The 19,759-nt window shown below is 49.8% G+C and overlaps 1 protein-coding gene across 1 annotated transcript in view; it reads right to left on the bottom strand.

The window, feature by feature from the left end:
- Positions 1-608: 608 nt before the first annotated feature.
- The window catches only part of Trim14 (tripartite motif containing 14), a 25,251-nt gene continuing 6,100 nt past the window's right edge, over positions 609-19,759 (bottom strand). The window contains exons 3-6 of the mRNA XM_052176450.1: positions 12,482-12,715; positions 10,976-11,138; positions 5,665-5,757; positions 609-2,882 (exon numbers count right to left, since the gene is read on the bottom strand). Of these exons, the coding sequence (XP_052032410.1) occupies positions 2,347-2,882; positions 5,665-5,757; positions 10,976-11,138; positions 12,482-12,715 (1,026 nt within the window). The 3' untranslated portion in view covers positions 609-2,346. The remainder of the gene's footprint in view (positions 2,883-5,664; positions 5,758-10,975; positions 11,139-12,481; positions 12,716-19,759) is intronic.

Genomic DNA, 19,759 nt, shown 5'->3' on the forward strand with positions numbered 1-19,759 from the left:
TCGCCCCCTCAGCTATTGCTGACCTTCCTGACAGGCCGAGTTGACTTCCGCCAGTTATCCTCTGCCGTCCTCATGTATATACTATCAAAGTTAAGGTCCCCCTGCCCCACAAGATCAGTGTTTGGAAGGTCAGATGTAGAGGTCAGAGGACAACTTATTCAGGAGTTGGTTCTAGCCACTCTGTGGGGCCCTGGGGGTCGAATCCAAAGCCCCCCAAAGATGTCTCCATGGTAAAAGAGTACTGGCTGCTCTTGCAGAGACCCAAGCTCAGTTTCAGCAACCACAAGGTGGCTCACAGCTGTTATCTCCAGTTCCATGAGATTGGACACACTCGTCTAGATTCTGTAGGCACCAGAAACGTGGTGCAGACAGACCTGTGTGCAGGTAAAACCACCATACACAGAAGAAATGTAAAAGAAAAACTGGACCCTTGGCTCACCACTCCCTAGGGAACTTGGAAGGCTCAGAGCCTTCCCACATGTGAACACTGGAGGTGTTCGTTTTAGGACCAGCTGACTATTTCAAGAAAGCTACGAAAGGGATGGCAGGTAAACAAGATTTTATCCGAGCCTGAATGCTATGCACATGACTTCCAATGAAGAACACGGTTACAAGGGGCAGTATTCCTATTTTATTAAACAAAGCAGCATGTATTAGAAAACCGTTGTCACAGAGGTGTCCGCCCTTCACTTCCTGACCTTGACTAAGCCGTTTTCTTACAAACACCTGCTGGGACTAGAGTATAGCTCAACGGAGCCCTTGCTCAGCATGTGTAAGGCCACTGGTTCTAGACCAAGCACCACTGGGGAAAATAATTTGTGTACCTCTGAGGTAAATTCTACAAAATCAAGAGCATTAAGACACATGCTTTGTACCTTCAACAACGTGGATGCTAGGGAGACTGCCCTGAGAATATTAAGGCAGTTAGCTCCCTTGGCTGCCACCCAGCTGCTGGGTATCTGTGGTCCAGCACTGTGACAAAGTAGGAAGAATCTGTTGGAGATGCTAACAAATCCTAGCCTGATACAACATTATAGTCTTTAAGGCAACTTAGCTTTGGCTTGTTTGAGCCTCCTGGCACTGTCACGTTTTACAGATGGGGACCATGAGCAGAATGCTGCCTTAGGCCACACAGCTGACAGGAAGGAAGCTAAGCCTTCCAGCTAGCACAAACCCCGGCTCAGAACCAGTCTTTCTGTTTTATATTGAGTCCAATCAGATCCTCTCAGACAATTTCGTCCCTCATCCTGAAGGATCCTCATTTCAGGGACCAGTGAAGGTAATCTAGAAGCAGGTTCGACCCAAGGAAAACTGAGGCAAATAACACTGAAGGAGAAGAGCTGCTACATCCACAACCCAGCCTGGTGGGCAGTATAGGTTCTGACCACAACACTGATTCTCTTACCTTGGGCAGTCACCTGATCACGTGTACCAGTCCCACCCTGTGTACAATGGGATCGCTTCCCACCTTTGTATGTAGTATATGACTGTAACAACACCCGGTAAGAGATGCCTGGCATGGCCCCTCCTGCATGCTCTGGGAAAGGCTCTGGTCTTGTGAGTGAAGGGGATGTAGCACCTCCCGTTAGGGATGGGATGTCCTGCCCTTTGAGCCATTCTCAGTATACTGTTTTCTCTCCTGTGATTAGCCGTCCCAGGAAGTGCCTGGGAGGGAAGGACACAGACGTCCTTAGAAAGCAACTGGAATGACAGGTCCCAGATTTACAGGCCTACTTGTTTTTTGAGGGGGTGGGATGGAGGGACTGGCAGGCCCAATCGGTTGGTTTTTGGGGGGTGGGAGGGAACTTCTTGGGGCAGATAAGTCTGAGAACTGAGGCAGGCAGAGAGCCGGTTTTCCTATTTATAGTGGGACGAACAATGGTTCAAAGGTGCAACTATGACCTAGCTTCTGACTGGAGCATGTCTGAAAAGACTGACGTGGGGAAAGTGCTAAAAAAGGCCAAGGAAAAGTGCTTCCTGTGTTGTTTTTGTAGCTCTTTGAGAGCCTCCCTCTAATCCCAAGAGGCCAAGCTAAGTTTCAGGACACTCACCCTGGTTTTAGTGTAGAAGATGAAGAAGCAAGAGGATGCTCTGGGTCAAGGTGACCTGGACAGGCTGAAGTGGCTGGGGAGCAGCTGGCTCAACTGTTGAGGAACTACTTGCCCCTGCAGGGAGACATTCACTGATACTGTGTGCCTACTGTGTGCCGGGAGGTTCTAGGCACTGCTCTAGACACAGGCAGCGGGGTGCCCCTTTCAGGACATGCACTATAAAGGCATCGTTGAGGGGGCAGGAGGCACGGGGGACAGCTGGGGACTAGCCTAGGAAAAGGAAGCACGATCTCCCTTAGGGCAACCGGGGGATGGTGATGGCCCCTTCCCAGAGTCTCAGGGCTGGGTAGAGCGGCTCCTGGAAGGTGGCGTAGAAGGTGTGCAAGTGGCTCATGCCACCCGCCACGTCGTAGAAGGCCAGAACGCCGGCTTCATAGTCCAGGAAGATGCCGAGGCGGTGGGGGTCTCGGTGGAGCCGCAGGCGGCTTCGCTGGCAGTCATGGAAGGCCCAGTACTCCAGGTCGTAACGCTTCACGCACCACGACTCGCGGTTGCAGCCCAGGCGCGCGGCGGCGGAAGCTCCGCGGCGCCGCAGCGATGGGTAGGCCGCGCCCACCCACCAGCCCACGCCCGCCTCCTGCACGTCCACCTCCCAGTAGTGGCGTCCGGCTGCGAAGCCGTCACGGCCCAGCACCTGACGCAGCGCGTCGAACCGCGGCGCGGGACGCGGCCCCAGGCGGCCCAACAGCGCGCAGCGTACGGTCAGCCCGTCCGACGACAGGCGCAGGCGCGCGTGCATCGTGTCTGGATCCAGCGTAGGCGTGCGCGCGTCTGCAGAGGGGGCGGGGAGACAGCGGTCAGGAAAACCTGGGCGGAGCCACATGGGGCCCGCCCACTTCGGACTGAGCGTGCGTCCGCTGAGAGGGGCGGGGAAAGGCAGTCTTATGGGCGGGGCCGATCCTACCCGAGCCAAAAAGCTTGGTAGGAATCAAAAGGCTGCTGGGCAGGGTGAGAGGGAAAACTGAGGTTTATTACACGCTCTATGAGGCTTGAGTTTGGATCGTGGAAGTTATTGCTAATTAAAAAAAAAGAAAAGCAATCTTACTGCCAAGGAAGGTGGAGCACACCTTTAGTCCCACCAGTCAGGAGACAAGAAGCAGAGGTTCTGTGAGTTAGAGGCTGACATAGTGAGGTCTACACAGTAGCATGTTGCAGGACAGGCAGGGGAGACCCAGTCTCAAAACCAGAAATAAAGATAGGACTCGGTTGCATGTCCTCTGACCCTTTTATCCCTTAATATTGGTATCATGCCATGCATGTTTTTAGGCAACCTACATTTTAAAACTTAATGGCATATTCATGACACATGCTTGAATCATATCAAACATAGTTCAGTGGTGATACTAATTTGTGTGTGTGTTTATTTTATGAGCGTGAGTAGTTCTGGCCGTGCATCAGTGTAATGTGCAGTGCCCGCAGCGGCCAGAAGGAGGCGCCAGATTCCCTGCAACTGGAGTTATACAGTAGGTTGTGAGTGGGTGTTGTGTACTAGAGCAGCAAATGCTCTTCAACCACAGGGCCTTCTTTCCAGTCTTGAGATTTGAGGTTTTTCTAAGCTAAAGACTTAGAAATGAAAACAGCTGCCATCCTTTAGGTGGAGTAAATGCGGGAATACGAAGAAGGCTTCTAGAACTTTCAGTTTCTGGTCAGAAGGTGGTGACAGAATGTTTACTTCCCTCTTATTCAGTGTGTTCTTCAAAAGCATTTTATTTTTCAAACGTTTCTTTATTTTTTTTTTAAAATGTGTGCTTAATGATACCATTGTGAGAAATTACTCCTGAAGATATGCAGCAAATAAGGCATATTTATCCACTCATTTTTAAATGCACTAATTTAACAGATGGAGCAGTGTTGGTGGTTTCGAGCTGGGTCCTGCTGATATAAGTTTGAAACTCACTTGGGCTACAGAGGAAAACCCTGTCTTAAAACAACAAGGAAAAGCCAAAAAACAAAAACCCAGCAGCTTTTAATAGAGTCATTGTGAGCTTTTAAGGTAACTTGTAAAAGCTGTGTGTCTTGAGGAAAATAAATGTTCGCGTGATGTGCTTGCTACCTGGTGGCTTTTGAAATAGCATTATTGAAATTGAGCATTGTTTTGTTTTTTTGTTTTTTTGTTTTTTTTATTTGGTTTTTTTGAGACAGGATTTCTCTGTGTAGCCTTGGCTGTCCTGGAACTCACTCTGTAGACCAGGCTGGCCTCGAACTCAGAAATCTGCCTGCCTCTGCCTCCCAGAGTGCTGGGATTACAGGCATGGGCCACCACCGCCCGGCGAGCATTGTTTTTATACCATTACATAAAGTTATAAAAGATTATAACTTGGTGCTACTTTAAAATACCTTGACAGGTTTTGTTGTTGTTGTTATTATTGTTTGTTTAGTTTGGTTTGGTTTGGTTTTCGTTTTTGTTTTTAGAGATAGGATTCCTCTGTGTAGCCCTGCCTGTCCAAAAACTCATTGTGTAGACCAAGCTGGCCTTGAATTTAGAGATCAGTCTACCTTTGCCTCCTGAGTGCTGGGATTAAAGGTCTGTGCCATCACCAACCACTAAACATGTTTGTTTTTGTTTTTTTGAGACAGGGTTTCTCCGTGTAACAGAGCCCTGTGACCTGGAACTCTCAGAGATCCTCCTGCCTCTTCCTCCTGAGTGCTGGGATTAAAGGCGTTGTACCACCTCTGCCTGGTGACATTATTTTTAATTGAAAGAGCAATCTGTGGAAACACAGACTGCTATTAACTTATGTAAAATAGCGGTTTTCTTTGGTTTTTAATTTCTGATTTTCTTCACAAAGCATGCACTGCATATATAATTTCCTTGTCTCCCTCTCCCTCTTCCTCTCCGTTTCTTGCTTGTGACCCTAGGAATTAAACCCAGACATGCCTCACTCACACGAGGCAAGCATTCTGTCACTGAGATGCTCCACCCTCTGCTTCTGTAAATTTTTAGGGGAACAAATAGAGATGTTTATAATTTCCCAGTAAATGAAAACAGATTATAAAATAGTGTTTATAGAATGATACAATGTTGTTTGTAATAATAAACTAGGCATGGTAGAACTCACCAGCAGTCTCTGCACTAGGGAGAGAGAGGCAAGGAGGATCAGGAGTTCAAGTCTAGCCTTGGCTATATAATAAGTTTGAGACTAGCCTGGGCTACAGGAGGCTCTGTCTCAAAAACAAAACAGGCAAATACTAGTAGCTTTCTATGGGAGAACAATTATGATTAACTTTCTTGTGTGAATGTGTATGTTTTTAAAAGCCTAATATAAGTTGTTTTTTACACTTGATCTTAACCAAAAGGCCGAGAAGTGATTAGAAGTTGTTTTTTGTTTTGTTTTGTTTTGTTTTTGAGACAAGGTCCTACCATATAGCCAAGGGTAGACTAGAACTTGAGAACTCCCCACCTGAACCTCTAAGAACTGTGTGGAACCATACCCAGCAAAAATGTTTAACCTTATTTGGAAAGAGTCTTAACAGGAAGTTGGGGGGGCTCATTTCCTGCCCTCCACCCACCTTTGCTCCCCCACAACCTCCCTCTCCCATTCCCTGGCCTCACATTTCAAGAAGAGAGCTCTCTCTGGTGAGGGGCTGGTTTTCAACAAGGTGCCTGGCTTGGTGCTGGAGGAGCTTGAAAGTTGGCAGTTTACATCTGTAAGGAATGGGAATTGCAAGGTGTGAGTCACATGCAAATTTAGAAAATACAAACTCTGGGGGGGGGGAGGTAGTCAGAGGGGGCATGTGGGAGGGAGGGAGGGGGTCATGCAGCCACTCACTGATGGTGGCTGGGTGAGCCTCAGCTCAGCCCTGGAGGACAGGAGGCAGTCTTCCCTGAAAGCAGGGCTGAGGCTGGAGAAAGGCACACAGCAGGAAGCCGAGTGCGTGTGCGTGTGCGTGTGTGTGTGTGTGTGTGTGTGCGCGCGCGCGCGCGCGCGCGCGCGTGTGTGTAGGGATGTGTGTAGGGGTATCTGTATATGTGTGTGTTGGTTGGGGGACTGGAGCTGTGGATCAGCTGTTAAAAGTGTTTCTTGTTCTTGCAGAGGGTCTGAGCTCAGTTCCCAGCACCTGTATTGGTATGGGTATACCCCTGTGACTCCAGCTCCAGGAAAGCACACACCCTCTCCCCTCTGCAGTCACTGCACTTGTGTACACACACACACACACACACACACACACAAGTACATGCATAATTTTAAAGAAAGAAAGCCTAGCTGATTGGAACTCTCAGTAGCACTGTAAGCACCTGTGAAGGGGGCTTTGTTAGCCCCCCCTCCCAAGCATCTATAACTAATTGGTGGTTGTTCAGTGGCACAGCTCTTGACAAATGCCTATCATCCTCTAAATAACCTCTACCCATGCTCCTGTAAGGAGCTCTAACTAAATCCACACAATAACATACATACTCACACATTCACACACACATACTCACATATTCACACACACACTCACACTGACACACATACACATTCACACACACACACACACACACTAACACACATACACACTCACACTGACATACATACTCATACATTCACACATACACTACACATTCATACACACACTCCCACAGACTGACGCATACCAACACACATACACATTCATACACAGACACACTGACATACACTCATACACATACTCACACATTCACACACTCACAAACACACATGCTCACATACATTCATACACATATATATATACTCACAGACTGTCACACATTCTCACACACACCACACATACACTCAGACACACATACCACACATAAACTCAAACACACACACACATACACATTCACATTCACACACATTCATACACTACACATTCATATACACATGTACACAGACTGTAACATCACTGATGCATATACACATTCACACACAAACACACATGCTCACACACATTCATACACACACACACACACACACACACACACACACACACACACACACACATATATATATATATATATATATATATATATATATATATATAAACTCACAGGCTGACACACATACTCACCATTCACACACCCTCACACACACTCATACCCATAGACATGAAAGCTGAAGGGAGAACTAGTTAGGGAGAGGAAGAGAACCATTGGGAGTGGGAGGGATAAGATAGAGTAATGGGCGACTGCAGAGATGGCTTATCCTTTAAGAGCACTGGCTGAGGACCCGTGTTCAATTCCCAGCACCCATACATTGGCTCACAACAGTCTGTTTCAGAGGGTCTCAGGCCTTCTTTTGGCCTCTTCAGGCAGAGCTCACGTGGTACAAAGTCGCTCATTCAAGCAAAGTACCTATTAATATGAAATTTAAAAAAATGATCTTAAAAAGCGAGAGAGGGTAATGCAAGACGATGTGACCAAAATATATTATGTGAATGTGTAAAAAGTCATAATGAAACCTATTTTTAATGTATAATTAATATATGCTAATAATGTATTTTAAAGAGTAAAACATATCACTTACACAAGGCCCAGCTAAGCCTGCAGAGAGGTTGGGACCTGGGCAAGAGCAAAGGGTGGGAGATGGTTCCAGCCAGAGGACACACCTTAGGAAGCACCTCCCTGAGGACCCCCCTCCCGTCTGCCCTGTATCTTGCCCAGTAGGCCTCCTTCCTCAAAGTGGCCTGTGGGTGATGATGGAGTAGACCCTGGCAAAGGCCTCACACCTCCCAGAACGCTGGAGTCATTCATGCTGTTACCTGTGTGAGATCCGCCTTGGGGAGCACAAACTTCTCACAGGGCCCTTCCCCCGCCCCATAAGACTTCCTACCACTTGCTCATCGCAAAGCCCCACCTACCTTATCCAGGTTAGTTCCTATCAGCATAGATAGAGTTATCTGGGAAGGAGAGGCTCATCTGAGAAAACCTTACCACCAGTCACCATCTCACTGGCCCGCAGACAAATCTGTGGGACATTCTCGTCATTTGTTTGGGTTTTTTGTTTGTTTTTCTTTTTTCTTTCTTCTCTCTCTCCTCTCTCCCCTCCCTTTTACCCGCTCTTTTTTCCTTCCTCCCTTCCCTTCTTTCTTTCTTTCTTTCTTTCTTTCTTTCTTTCTTTCTTTCTTTCTTTCTTTCTTTCTTTCTTTCTTTCTTCCTTCCTTCCTTCCTTCCTTCCCTTCTTTCTTTCTTCTTTCTTTCTTTCCTTCTTTCCTTCTTTCATTCTTTCCTTCTTTCCTTCCTTCCTTCCTTCCTTCCTTCCTTCCTTTCTTTTCTGAGACAGGGTTTCTCTGTGTAGCCCTGACTGTCCTGGAACTCACTGTGTAAACAAGGCTGGTCTTGAACTCAGAAATCCTCCTGCCTCTGTTCCCTGAAAGCTGGGATTAAGGGCACTATCACCACCTGGCTTCCCGCTGTCCTATAACTTGCTGTGTAGACCAGGCTAGCCTCAAACTCACAGAGCTCCGCCTGCCTCTGCCCCACTCCCCACACTGAGTGCGGGTACTGAAACTGTGTGCCATCATCCTCTGCCCTGGAGGATGTTTTCTTGATTGAAGGTTTATATGGGAGCACCCAGCCCACTGTGGGTGGCACTACCTGGGCAGGTAAGCCTGGGCGTGTAAGGAAGGCTGAGCAGGCCACCACAAGGCAGTAAGCAGCACAGTCTTTGCCTTCCCCACCCCACCCCCACCCCCAGGGCCTGTTAGCTGTAATGTGAAATGAATCCTGTCCCCTGGCTGCCTTTGGTCATAGGGTTTATCACAGCCACAGAAAGCAATCCAAGACAGGCCTGGTCCCGCCCCTCCCCCACCCCAGCTCTCCTCACCCTCCTAGCCTCAGTGCCCATCTTGGTGAGCTAGCCCCTTTACAGTCCCTTCAGCAAGCAAGCTCGCTCTCCAGTCCCCTCAGGACCTTAGCGTTCGCTTTTTGCCTTGTGCCTGGAGCACCTTCCCCCAGGGATCACAGAGACAAGCGAACAGAGAACACTTCCGGGGAGCTGATTGTGCCTGACAACCGCCTCCCAAGCAGGGTCTCCATTCTACTGACAGACTCAGAAACGGGGCCTAGAAAACCACGGGTGCTGGACAAGGTGGCAAAATGACCTCACAGCTGTGTGTTCCCCTGGGCTCCCTCTGCACACTCTCGCGCGCGCACGCACACACACACACACACACACACGCACACGCACACGCACACGCACGCACACACACACACACACACGCGCGCGCGCACACCACCCTGTGCTCCCTGCCTTAGGTCTTCAGGGCCTACAAAAGGCCAGTGGGGACCTTCTCAGACAGGTCTCCTCAGTGTCAGCTATGAATGGCTTGTCATCTCTGCCTCCTCTGGCTTTACCCCACAGCAGTTCCCATGGCCCAAAACACGTGGTCTCTGTCTTCTCCTCTGAGCGCCACAAAAACAGTGGCATGGAACAGGCATGCGGCCAGTGTCGAGAGTGAATCTCCACCATAGCTGAGGTGCTGATGAAAGATTAGAGCTGGGGACCTCTGGGGACCTGGTGTACTGGCTGGTTTTGTGTGTCAGCTTGACACAGGCTTGAGTTATCACAGAGAAAGGAGCTTCAGTTGGGGAGGTGCCTCCATGAGATCCAGCTGTGAGGCATTTTCTCAATTAGTGATCAAGTGGGGAGGGTCCTTTGTGGGTGGTTCCACCTTTGGGCTGGTGCTCTTGGGTTCTATAAGAGAGCAGGCTGAGCAAGCCAGGGGAAGCAAGCCAGTAAGGAACATCCCTCCATGGCCTCTGCATCAGCTCCTGCTTCCTGACCTGCTTGAGTTCCAGTCCTGACTTCCTTTTGTGATGAACAGCAATGCAGAAGTGTAAGCTGAATAAACCCTTTCCTCCCCAACTTGCTTCTTGGTCATGATGTTTGTGCAGGAATAGAAACCCTGACTAAGACACCTGGTTTGCTACAGGCTTTGTGGGCACTTCCACAGCTGGACCTGACTCCCAATGGGTACTGCCCTCCAGACATTTACTGTGGTTGAGGAGGGGCTCTTGTGTCCACCTCATAAAGCCCCAGGCAGGTCACCAGGGCAGGTCCTGGAAGGCAGAGGGCAGAAGTTGAGTGACAGGGAGGGGAGTGAGGCAGTCAGTAAAAAGGCTCCTGGTGTGCATGGCTGTGTCAGCCACCTGCGGGGGTGTGTGTGGGGGACTGGCCCTGGGCAGATGGAGGGTAAGAGCTGGCAAGGTAAGGCTGTGAGCAGCCCTGGAGGTGGTGGTTGGGGAGGGGAAAGAGGGAGAGAGGGAGGGAGGGAGGGAGGTGAGAGGTACAGGTGGCACCAGCTGTGGTGAGAATGGGTTGGAAAGGGGTGTGGTAATCTACTCAGGAGTCGGGTTGGTTGGAAGGTCAAGGCCGCCAGCCTCAGCAACCTAACAGAGAAGCTCTCAAAATAAAGAGAGCTGCCTCAGGCTTGCTTCCTTCATGTTTGAGGCCCCGGGTTCTATTTTCAAGTACTGGGCATTGGGGGTGGGTTGGACGCTAAGCCAGGAGCATCCTGTATTTTAAGTTATCAGCTATCTCTGTTTTCTCTGGGTAAGGCGTTAATGGGGTGTGCTGGGTTTGATTGTCAGCTTGGGATTTAAGTCTGCAGGAGAGCTTCTAGATCGGGATGGCTCATCCTAAGTGTAGGAAATACCATTCCATTCCACAGGCTGGGGTCCCAGACTGGATAGAAAGGCGAACATGAGCCAAGCACCACAACCATCTCCCCTTGCTTCCTGGCTGCAGATGCAGTGGGACCGGCAGCCTCCCTCTCCTGCGGCCATGAATCCCTACCAGGACAGGCTGCAACCGTGAGTGAGCCCAAATGACCCCTTCCTTCCTTCCTTCCTTCCTTCCTTCCAGGTGCTTTTGCCAGGTGGACAACACGGGGAGCAAGGACTCAGCCTGTCTCAGGCAACTCACTTTCTTTTAGACGAATGTCCATCGGTTTCTGGAGCGTGTTCCCGATGGCGTCCACAAACTCCTTAAAGAAGTTCTTGACAGGCTCGAAGGACAGCGGCACAGGGTGGCTCAGCTCCGAGGGGCTCATCTGCTGTCCCATCTCTGGCTTGGTGGCTACATATGCCTGTGTGGACGGGCACAGGGTCAAAATGGCTCCAGGGACTGCAAGCTGCGTCTGGCCTCTCTTGCATACCCAAGAAGGTCAGGACCCACTCTGCCTGGCCACCGTGGTCTGGATGAGCTGAGCCCTGGGGACACCGCGTAACTGGAGCTGCTGTGCCCCCTCCTCTAATGCTCCTTTCTTTTTATTTCTCTCTTCTTCCTTTTTTCTGCCCTTCCCACAGGGTGCCCAGGAGGGCCCCAGTCAATGGAATGACCAGGCCACAGCGCTTTGTCCGGGCCATGGTGAGGGTCTGCCGCAGTGTAGATGCACCTGTGTGGGGCGGGGCCTAGAATCCATTCTGGTTTATTTTGTTTTGCTGGGACAGGGTTTTATGGCGCTTAGGCTGACCTTGAGCCCTTGATCCTCCTACCTCCCAGATGCTGGGCTTCCTGGCCAGACGCAGGTTCTGATCCTACCAGTGTGAGCCCTGTGAGTCCCCCTTTGCCTAGCCCCAGGTCCACCAGAAGCCTTACTGCAGACCTCTAGCAAATATCTGAGCTAAGATCATGTGTTGGTTGAGTAAGAATGGCCCCCATAAGCTCATATATTTGAGTGCTTAGTTGTTAGGGGGTAGGCACTGCTTGAGAAGGATTAGAAGGTGTGGCCTTGTTGGAGGAAGTATGTCACTGGTGGAGGTGGCTTTGGGGTTTCAGAAACTCTCTTCCTGCTGCCTGTGGTTCTGGATGTAGAACTCTCAGCTATTTCTCTAGCATTGTGTCTGCCTGCATGCTGCATGCTTCCTGCTATCGTGAAATGGGGACTAAACTTCTGAAACTGTAAGCTAGCCCTAATTAAACGCTTTCTGTTATAAGGTCACCATGGTCAGCCGGGTTGATGGTGGTGGTGGCGGCGGCAGCGGCAGCGCACATCTTTAATCCCAGCACTTGGGAGACAGAGACAGGTTCTCTCTTAGAGTTCCAGGCCAGCCTGGTCTACAGAACTAATTCTAGGGTAGCTGAGGCTATACCAAAAAAAAAAAATGTTGCCATGGTCAGAGTGTCATTTGACAGCAATAGAATACTGGCTAAGACAATTCACAAAGTGCCTGCAACTTGGCCCCCCCCGTTCCCCCCCAAAGGCTGCTGTTAGGACTATTTATAGTTCAAGATAGACATCAATTATCTTAGCAGTGTGTGCTTCCTGACTACCTGTGTGGTGGTTATAAAGTCTACCCGATGGCCAGGGACACCTTTGTATCCCCCCACCCCCCCACCCCCCACCCCCACCCCCACCCCCGTGTGTAAAGACTGTTTGATGGTGCAGTGGCCCAGGTGCGGTGTGAGTAGCAGGGAGTCCGGCCATACCTGCAGCAGCTGAACAGGGTTGGGCTCCTGGCTGATGCCCCACACCCTGCTAGAGAAGTCATCCATGACCTCGATTCGCTTCCTATGAGACTCAGCCTGCTCCCTGTACACCTGGAGGGTGAGCTGCGTGTTCTTCTCGATGAACTTTGTCGCCAGTACTTCCTCCTCATCAAGGAGTAACCGGAGTTCTGTGAATTTCTGTGTCAGCCAGGCTTTACTCTCGTCTGCATAGACCTTAAAGAAAAGAAGAAAAGAAAAGAAAAGAAAAGAAAAGAAAAAGTCAATCGTAACCAAGACATTTGCCAGCCGGGAAGTCTAGAACGGAAAACAGCGTCTACTGGAGGAGCCCAGCAACGTGGCTGCTCAAAGCAAGAGGCCACTTGTAAAAAAAAAGAAAGTTTTTCTAAGCACTGGCAAATGGTTTTGAGACAGGGTTTCTCTGTGTAGCCCTGGCTGTCCTGGAACTCAACCTGTAGACCAGCCGTGGACTCAGAGTACCTGCTTCTGCCTCCCAAGTACTAAGATTAAAGGTGTGCAGCATCTCATCCAGCTAAAGAGCCTTCCTTCCTCCTCCTCCTCCCTCCTCCTCCTCCTCCTCTTCGCTGTCCTCCTCCTCTTTTTGTTAAACAATGTCTTTCTTGTTAGCCCAGGTGCCTCTAACTCTCAATTCTCCTGCATCAGCTTTCTTCCAGAGTGCTGGGATCGAAGGGGTTAAGCTTGGCTTAACTTTCCCTTTGGAGCTGGGCGTGCAGCACAGTTGGTAGACAGCTTTCCTGGGGTGCACCATGCCCGGGTCATACAGGATATGGTGGCACACCCCAAGAAGGTGGAGGCAAGAAGATCAGAAGTCAAAGCTGTCATCCACCACACAGGAAGTTCAAGGTCAGCCTGGGTCTCGAGAGCTCTTGTCTCAAGACAAAAGCAAACAAAAAAAAAAGTTAAAAAAAAATGGAATGAAAATCCTTTGAAGTGAGGAGCGGATGGCCAAAAGTCTAACAGTAAATAGAGCAGAGCTGTCAGAGATCTTGGAGTGTAGCTCATTGGTAGGGAACTTGCTGGGTATGGGTATGCGGGAGGCCCCGGGATTACTCCCCTCTCCCCCCCCCCCATCTAATTTAGAGTGTGAAATTACACCATTACACGAGAGACACAAAGAGCCTTAGCCATTGCTTCCGCTTATGGGGACTACGCAGAAAAGACGTGTGCTGAGCCTCTTTGCAAGTGTTTATAGATGGACAATCGCTGTGCTCCCTTTTCAGAACAGACCACTCAGGTTTACTAATTATATAAATCATGTCGTAACCATGCAATACAAAATGCAAAGGGGGTCAAAGAATGCAGTGTTTTGTTTTGATCCGTGTTGAAGCGTGGTTGAAGGGTGAAGGTGCAATACTAAGTAAAATAAAACAGATTAAAAACCACACCTGCCCTTTAGAGGCAGAAGCCAAGGCCCAGTGACAGGAGTAGGGAGGTAACCAGAGGTGGAGAGTAGGGAGCCTGGGGAGTGACTGCTTAATGGCTTCTGTTCCCTTTCTTTCTTCATTTTTAAAATTTAATTGATCTAAAAAAAATTATAATATGTGACTGTTACGGTTGGCCCAGGGAGCAGCACTATCAGAAGTTGTGGCCTAGTTGGAGTAGGTGTGTTACTGTGGGTGTGGGCTTTTAGACCCTCATCCTAGCTGCCTGGAAGTCAGTATTCTGCTAGCAGCCTTCAGATGGAGATGTAGCACTGACTGCTCTTCCGAAAGTCCTGAGTTCAAATCCCAGCAACCACATGGTGGCCCACAGAGATCTAACACTCTCTTCTGGTGTGTCTGAAGACAGTTACAGTGTACTTACATATAATAATAATAAATCTTTTTTAAATAAAAGATGTAGTACTCTCACCTTCTCTTGTACCAAGTCTGCCTAGATGCCACCATGTTCTTGCCTTGATGATGATGGACTGAACCTCTGATCCTGTAAGCCAGCCCCAATTAAATGTTGTCCCTATAAGAGTTGCCTTGGTCATGGTGTCTGTTCACAGCAGTAAAACCCTGGGTACGCTATTGAATGAGTACAGTTGGGGACAAAGGCATCCATCAGCTCTGGAGCTACACGTAGCTGGGAGCCACCTGGCACAGGTGCTAGGGACAGATCTCAGGTCCTCTGCTACTAAGCCCTGTCTCCAGTTTCTGTTTTCAGTTTTGTTTTTGTTGTTGCTGTTATTGTTGTTGTTAGGTGGTTTTCTTTGTTTGCAATAGGACATATACCCTTGCCAGGTATATACTGGAGCTTGGTGTATACTCCAGGCTGGTCTTGAACTTAAGGCTATCCTGCCTTTGTTACAGGGCTCCAGGCTTAAGTAGGTCGGACCCCTGCCTTAGCACAAGGTCATGATATAAGAACCATTTAGGCTATTATAGCCTCAGCACAGACAGTACCACTTGTCAAAATGAAAACAAATCCATCCAAGTCCATAGTTCTGGGAAAGTCTCTAACTGTACTAACCTTGCTTTTAGCCTCTGTAGCTCTGCCTCTGGCTAACTGTTCTTGTTAACTGAAGGATGTCAGCTCAGGACATGGTTTTTGTGCTTAAAGGCTCACTCTAAGAAAGGCTGGAGGCCACACTGGGATCCCAAACACACAGTGTATTTGTCGGCTGGCCAATAAAGACTTCTATTGACTTAAACTCATGTCCAAACAGTCTACTCTGGTGGACACCCCACAACACTTTCGCCTCCCACATGCTGAGATTACAGACACAAGCCACCACACCCAGACAGAATTTCTATCTGAGATCACAAACAAGTTCTTGAAATAGGCAGAGGACATGTTTGGACATACTGTGAACGTAGGTCATGTTCCTGAAGAGTCAGCATTGCAAATAAAAAGGCATCGGAGCTGGAGAGAGCAGAAGACACATCGCCCAGGGGACGCCTCCTGGTCCAGGGGTCTGTCGCCCCGCCCCCTTCTGGCCTCCGTGGGCCAGAAGTAAAAAATAAAAGTAAAAAATAGCTGGGCAGTGGTGGCACACACCTTGGGAGGCAGACGCAGGGCAGATTTCTGAGTTCAAGGCCAGCCTGGTCCATAGCGTAAGCTCCAGGACACCCAGGGCTACACAGAGAAACCCTGTCTCAGAAAAACCAACCAAACAACAGAAAGCATCTAGAAAAATAGTCTAAAAACTAGAGCAGCTCTGCCCTGCATCCAAACTTTTGTCCAGCCCACATTGCACAGTGAGTCCTGAAGAGCTAAGGACTAAGGCTAGCCCTTTAGCTACTGAGATGTACCCTCCATTTGGCAAGAGTTGGGAGGTGAGGTGAGTGTGCGTGTGTGTGTGCGCGCGTGTCCTACAGAAGGCTTTAAGCAGTGGTTAGGTTCTCAGACCAGCTCAAGCACCCATGGCCTTATTTGTAACTTGTCTCATTGTGTACCTGGCTGCTGGTGTATCTTTATCAAATGACCAAAGGAAAGGAGGAAAACATCTGCTCCTGTCTACAGCCACAGCCATAGCCACAGCGCACCCGTTCAGGGGTCTCAAAATGCAGGCAGTTCGGGCCTGGTTGGTGCATGGATGGGAAGAGACACGTTCCCCAGGCCTTGAGTGATGAACAGGCCTTAGGAGCAACAGAGTGAACCAGTCCCCTGGAGAGAAACCAACAAGATTCATTGTCCCTTCCAGCTGAGCTGAATTCCAAGTAGTCCTTAGGATTCACTCTGTCACAAAGACTATTCAGGGGTGTGGAGGCGGGGAGGGAGGGGGGGGGGGAGAGACAGAGAGACAGAAAGGCAGAGAGACAGAGACAGAAGAACAAGGAAGTTGGCTGCCAGTGTAGGTCCCATGGAGTCAAAGTGAAACTGTATCCCCACTGACCTGAGTGTGGAGCAGGGTGGGCTGGTTGGGGCTCTGGTGCCTGGCTAAGGAGTGACTAAGGGCTGACTACCTGCTAGAGAGACCGTGACCAGCCCCGAAGCTGGGTGAAGGGAGGGTGAGGAATTTAGTGCACGGAGATGCTGCCTGCTCTGTGACCCCCACCTTCTGGGCTTCTACGGAGGAGGAGCGGCCTTTGAGGAGAAGGCAGAAAGCTGCTTCCTGCACCCTGGGCATGACTGGACAACTCCACTGGGGGGCTCTTGTGGGTGGTGCAGTCAGGGTTTGAAAGAAGCTCTCTAAACCCTTTCAGACCACTGAAGTTACAGCAGCCTTGCCCAGCACGGGGGCAGAGGCGTGGTTATGCCAGCATTGTGGTGGAGCTTGTCTGCGGACCCACATTCTGGTTCTGTCCCTGTAGCTTTCAGGAATCACAAAGGCACAGAGTCAGGAGCCGAGGGCAGTATTCCAGCCCCCATCAGTGACCAGGTCTGGCACCAGCCTCAGACGGTGTGCCTCAGGGCCATCTCCTGCCCTTCCAGCTCTCTCACCCTTCCGTGACTCACCACGAGGAGAAACTAGAGGTAGGGCAGAGAGGGTAAGGTGAAGGGAGCTGCAGGGTGCCCCTCCCGGAGGCGGCTCCCATGGAGCACCTCCCATGGAGCACCTCCCACTCCCAGAGCCCCGCCTGTTGTAGTTTTACAGTTCACTTCAGGGGCCCTGGGCCCTGTTGATGCTGGCTGCAGGCAGGCTGGCTTCCTGCCCCAGCACCTCTGATTGGCTCCTCCACCTCATCCCTGCACTGACCATGCTCTTTCCCTCCAGCTGAAACCCCAGAAGCTTCTATCTTCCCGGGTGGCCCAAGTCCCCTCTGCTAATGAGACCCATGATAAGTTACTTCCTCTTCGGCCTCTCTTCCCATAGATCTTTCTTCTAGGACAGATCTCATGTGGAGTAGGCCCACCATGAGCCTGAGGCCGAGGAGACCTTGATTCTCGAGTCTCCGGCCTCTCCCTCCCTAGCTCTGGGATTATAAGTAGGTGGCATCACCCTGGCTGGTTTTATGGAGGCCTCTAGGTGCTGAACCCAGGGGTCTGTGCGTGCTAGGTAAGCACGCAACCAGCAACTCCCCCTTCCCCTCCCCATACCTTCCCCGAGCATTTGGTCAGCTACACAAAGGAAGACTTGAAAGACTGCTATTGTCTGCTTTGGTTTTGGGTGCTTTTTGTTTGTATTTTCTTTTTGAGATAGAGTCTCACTACACTGCCCAGGCCGGCCTTGAACTCCAGGGTTCAATCTGTCTTCCTGTCTCAGCTTCTCATGCAGCCCAGACTTCAGGGAGTACCAGTTTGTCTGGCTTAGACATGCGTCTCTTATGGGTCTTTCAGTTGTGACGGACTGCACATTCTAAATCCCTCAAAATGTTTGCTTCAGCAGGCCCACGCAGTCTATCTCCCCCTCCTTCCTCTTCTCCTTCTCCTCCCCCACCTCTCTCCCTCTCTCTCTTCCCACCTTTCTCCCCTATTTATAAAGAATCAATTTATGATGCAGTAGCACATGCCTGTACTCCCAGCATCTGAGAGGACGAAACAGGAGAATTAAGGTAAGAGGCAACCTGGGCACTGTGATGAACTGCTTGCAATTCCAGCAGTCAGAAAGCTGAGGCAGGTGGATTATCATAAATTCAAGCCTGGCCTACACAGTGACTTCAAGAGCAGCCTAGATCATACAGAAATACCCCAGACTTGGCATAAATTGCGCACACCCTTAGTCCCAGGAAGCAGAGGCAGGTGGATCTCTGAGTTCAAGGCCAGCCAGGTCTACAGAGCTAGTTCAAGGACATTGGGGGTACACAGAGAAACACTGTCTCAAAACAACAGAAAGCTTAGACAAGGGCTGGGCTTCAGTGGGTAAAGGCACTTGCCGCCAAGTCTGCCATCGTGAATGGAACCCCTGAGATCAACATGGTAGGAGAGACTCAACTTCTGCGAGGTGCCCTCTGTGAACCTCACGTTCTGAACTCCACATGTGGCTGCGCATGCACGCTCATACATACATTCTGTCTCTCTGTCTCCTCAGTCTCTGTCTCTCTGTCTCTCAAATAAGATATAATAAAACTGCTTAAACAAAGAAATAAAAAGGAGTATAGGGGCTGGGGAGACTACATGAGCTCAGACTTCCAGGACTGATATACAAGCTGGTTGTGAGCTGGAGAGACGGCTCAGCAGTTAAGAACGCTTGCTGCTCTTACAGAAGACCCTGGTTTTCTTACTAGCACCTACGTGGTAGCTCACAACAATCTGCAACTGCATTTCCAGGACCTCCATGGACAGTGCACACATGTGGTACATAAACATACATGAAGGCAATAAAACAAACAAAAAACAAAAAAAAACCACAACCCTGGGAATGGCAGATTGCACCTGTGATCCCAGTACTGAGGAGGCAGAGACAGGCAGATCCCTGGAGCCCTGGAGCTTGAAGGCCAGTCAGTCACCATAGCTGAACCTGTGAGTTTGGCGTTCAGTGCAAAAGCCTGTCTGAGAAACCAAGGAGAGTGACTGAGGAAGACACTTGAAGTTGATTTCTGGCCCCTGTGATCACACGCGCATACATGTACAGTCAGCTGCATGAATACATGTGTGAATGCATACACACAAGGCCAACGTGGAAGACGCAGGCTGCTGGCCCTATCCCCAAACAACACGTAAACTTCACTGCACAGAATGGGAGATTCCGAGAGAACAGTGCTGTTGGGTCACTGCTGTCCAGAACTACTGTGAGGGAGCATCTAGGGCTGCAGGGTGAGTTACCCCGGCCACATGTATGCACTGACTTCTGAAGAGCCACCAGCGCACAGCCTTAGAGGGTGTGGGCTGGAGATTGACAACCAGGCTTTAACTGTCCCCTGGAGAGGAGTGTTTGATCAGGCTGGGTTATTGGCTTCTGCACAATAGACTTTGGACCGACCACATCTGAACCTGATTTCTGAATGCAAAGGTCCGCGGGTTAGTTTCCACATCAAAGAAAACTTCCACCCCCTAGGCCACTGAGTCCAGAGTAGCTTTCTCTGCCACAGTTGACACCAGCCAGACTGTTTGTGCCCCATCTGATGTAAAAACCTGAGAAAAGCTTTTGGGGATTGAGTGTGTGGTGGTGGAGTACTGCTCTTGTGGAGGTCTTCAATTTGGATCCGAGCACCCACATCCACGTCCACATGGTGCAGGTCTGTAATTACTACCACCTGCATGCAGTTCCAGCTCCGCATGATCTAATGCCCCGTCCTGGCATTTGTGGGCACCCAAACATATGTGGCAGATGCAAAGACAAACACACACACACACACACACACACACACACACACACACAAATTTAAATTAAAAAATAGGTTAAAAACATACAGAGTTTAAATACTATGTGTT

Source organism: Apodemus sylvaticus, chromosome 3 (genome assembly GCF_947179515.1).
Source record: "Apodemus sylvaticus chromosome 3, mApoSyl1.1, whole genome shotgun sequence".
NCBI classification, from domain to species: Eukaryota; Metazoa; Chordata; class Mammalia; order Rodentia; family Muridae; genus Apodemus; species Apodemus sylvaticus.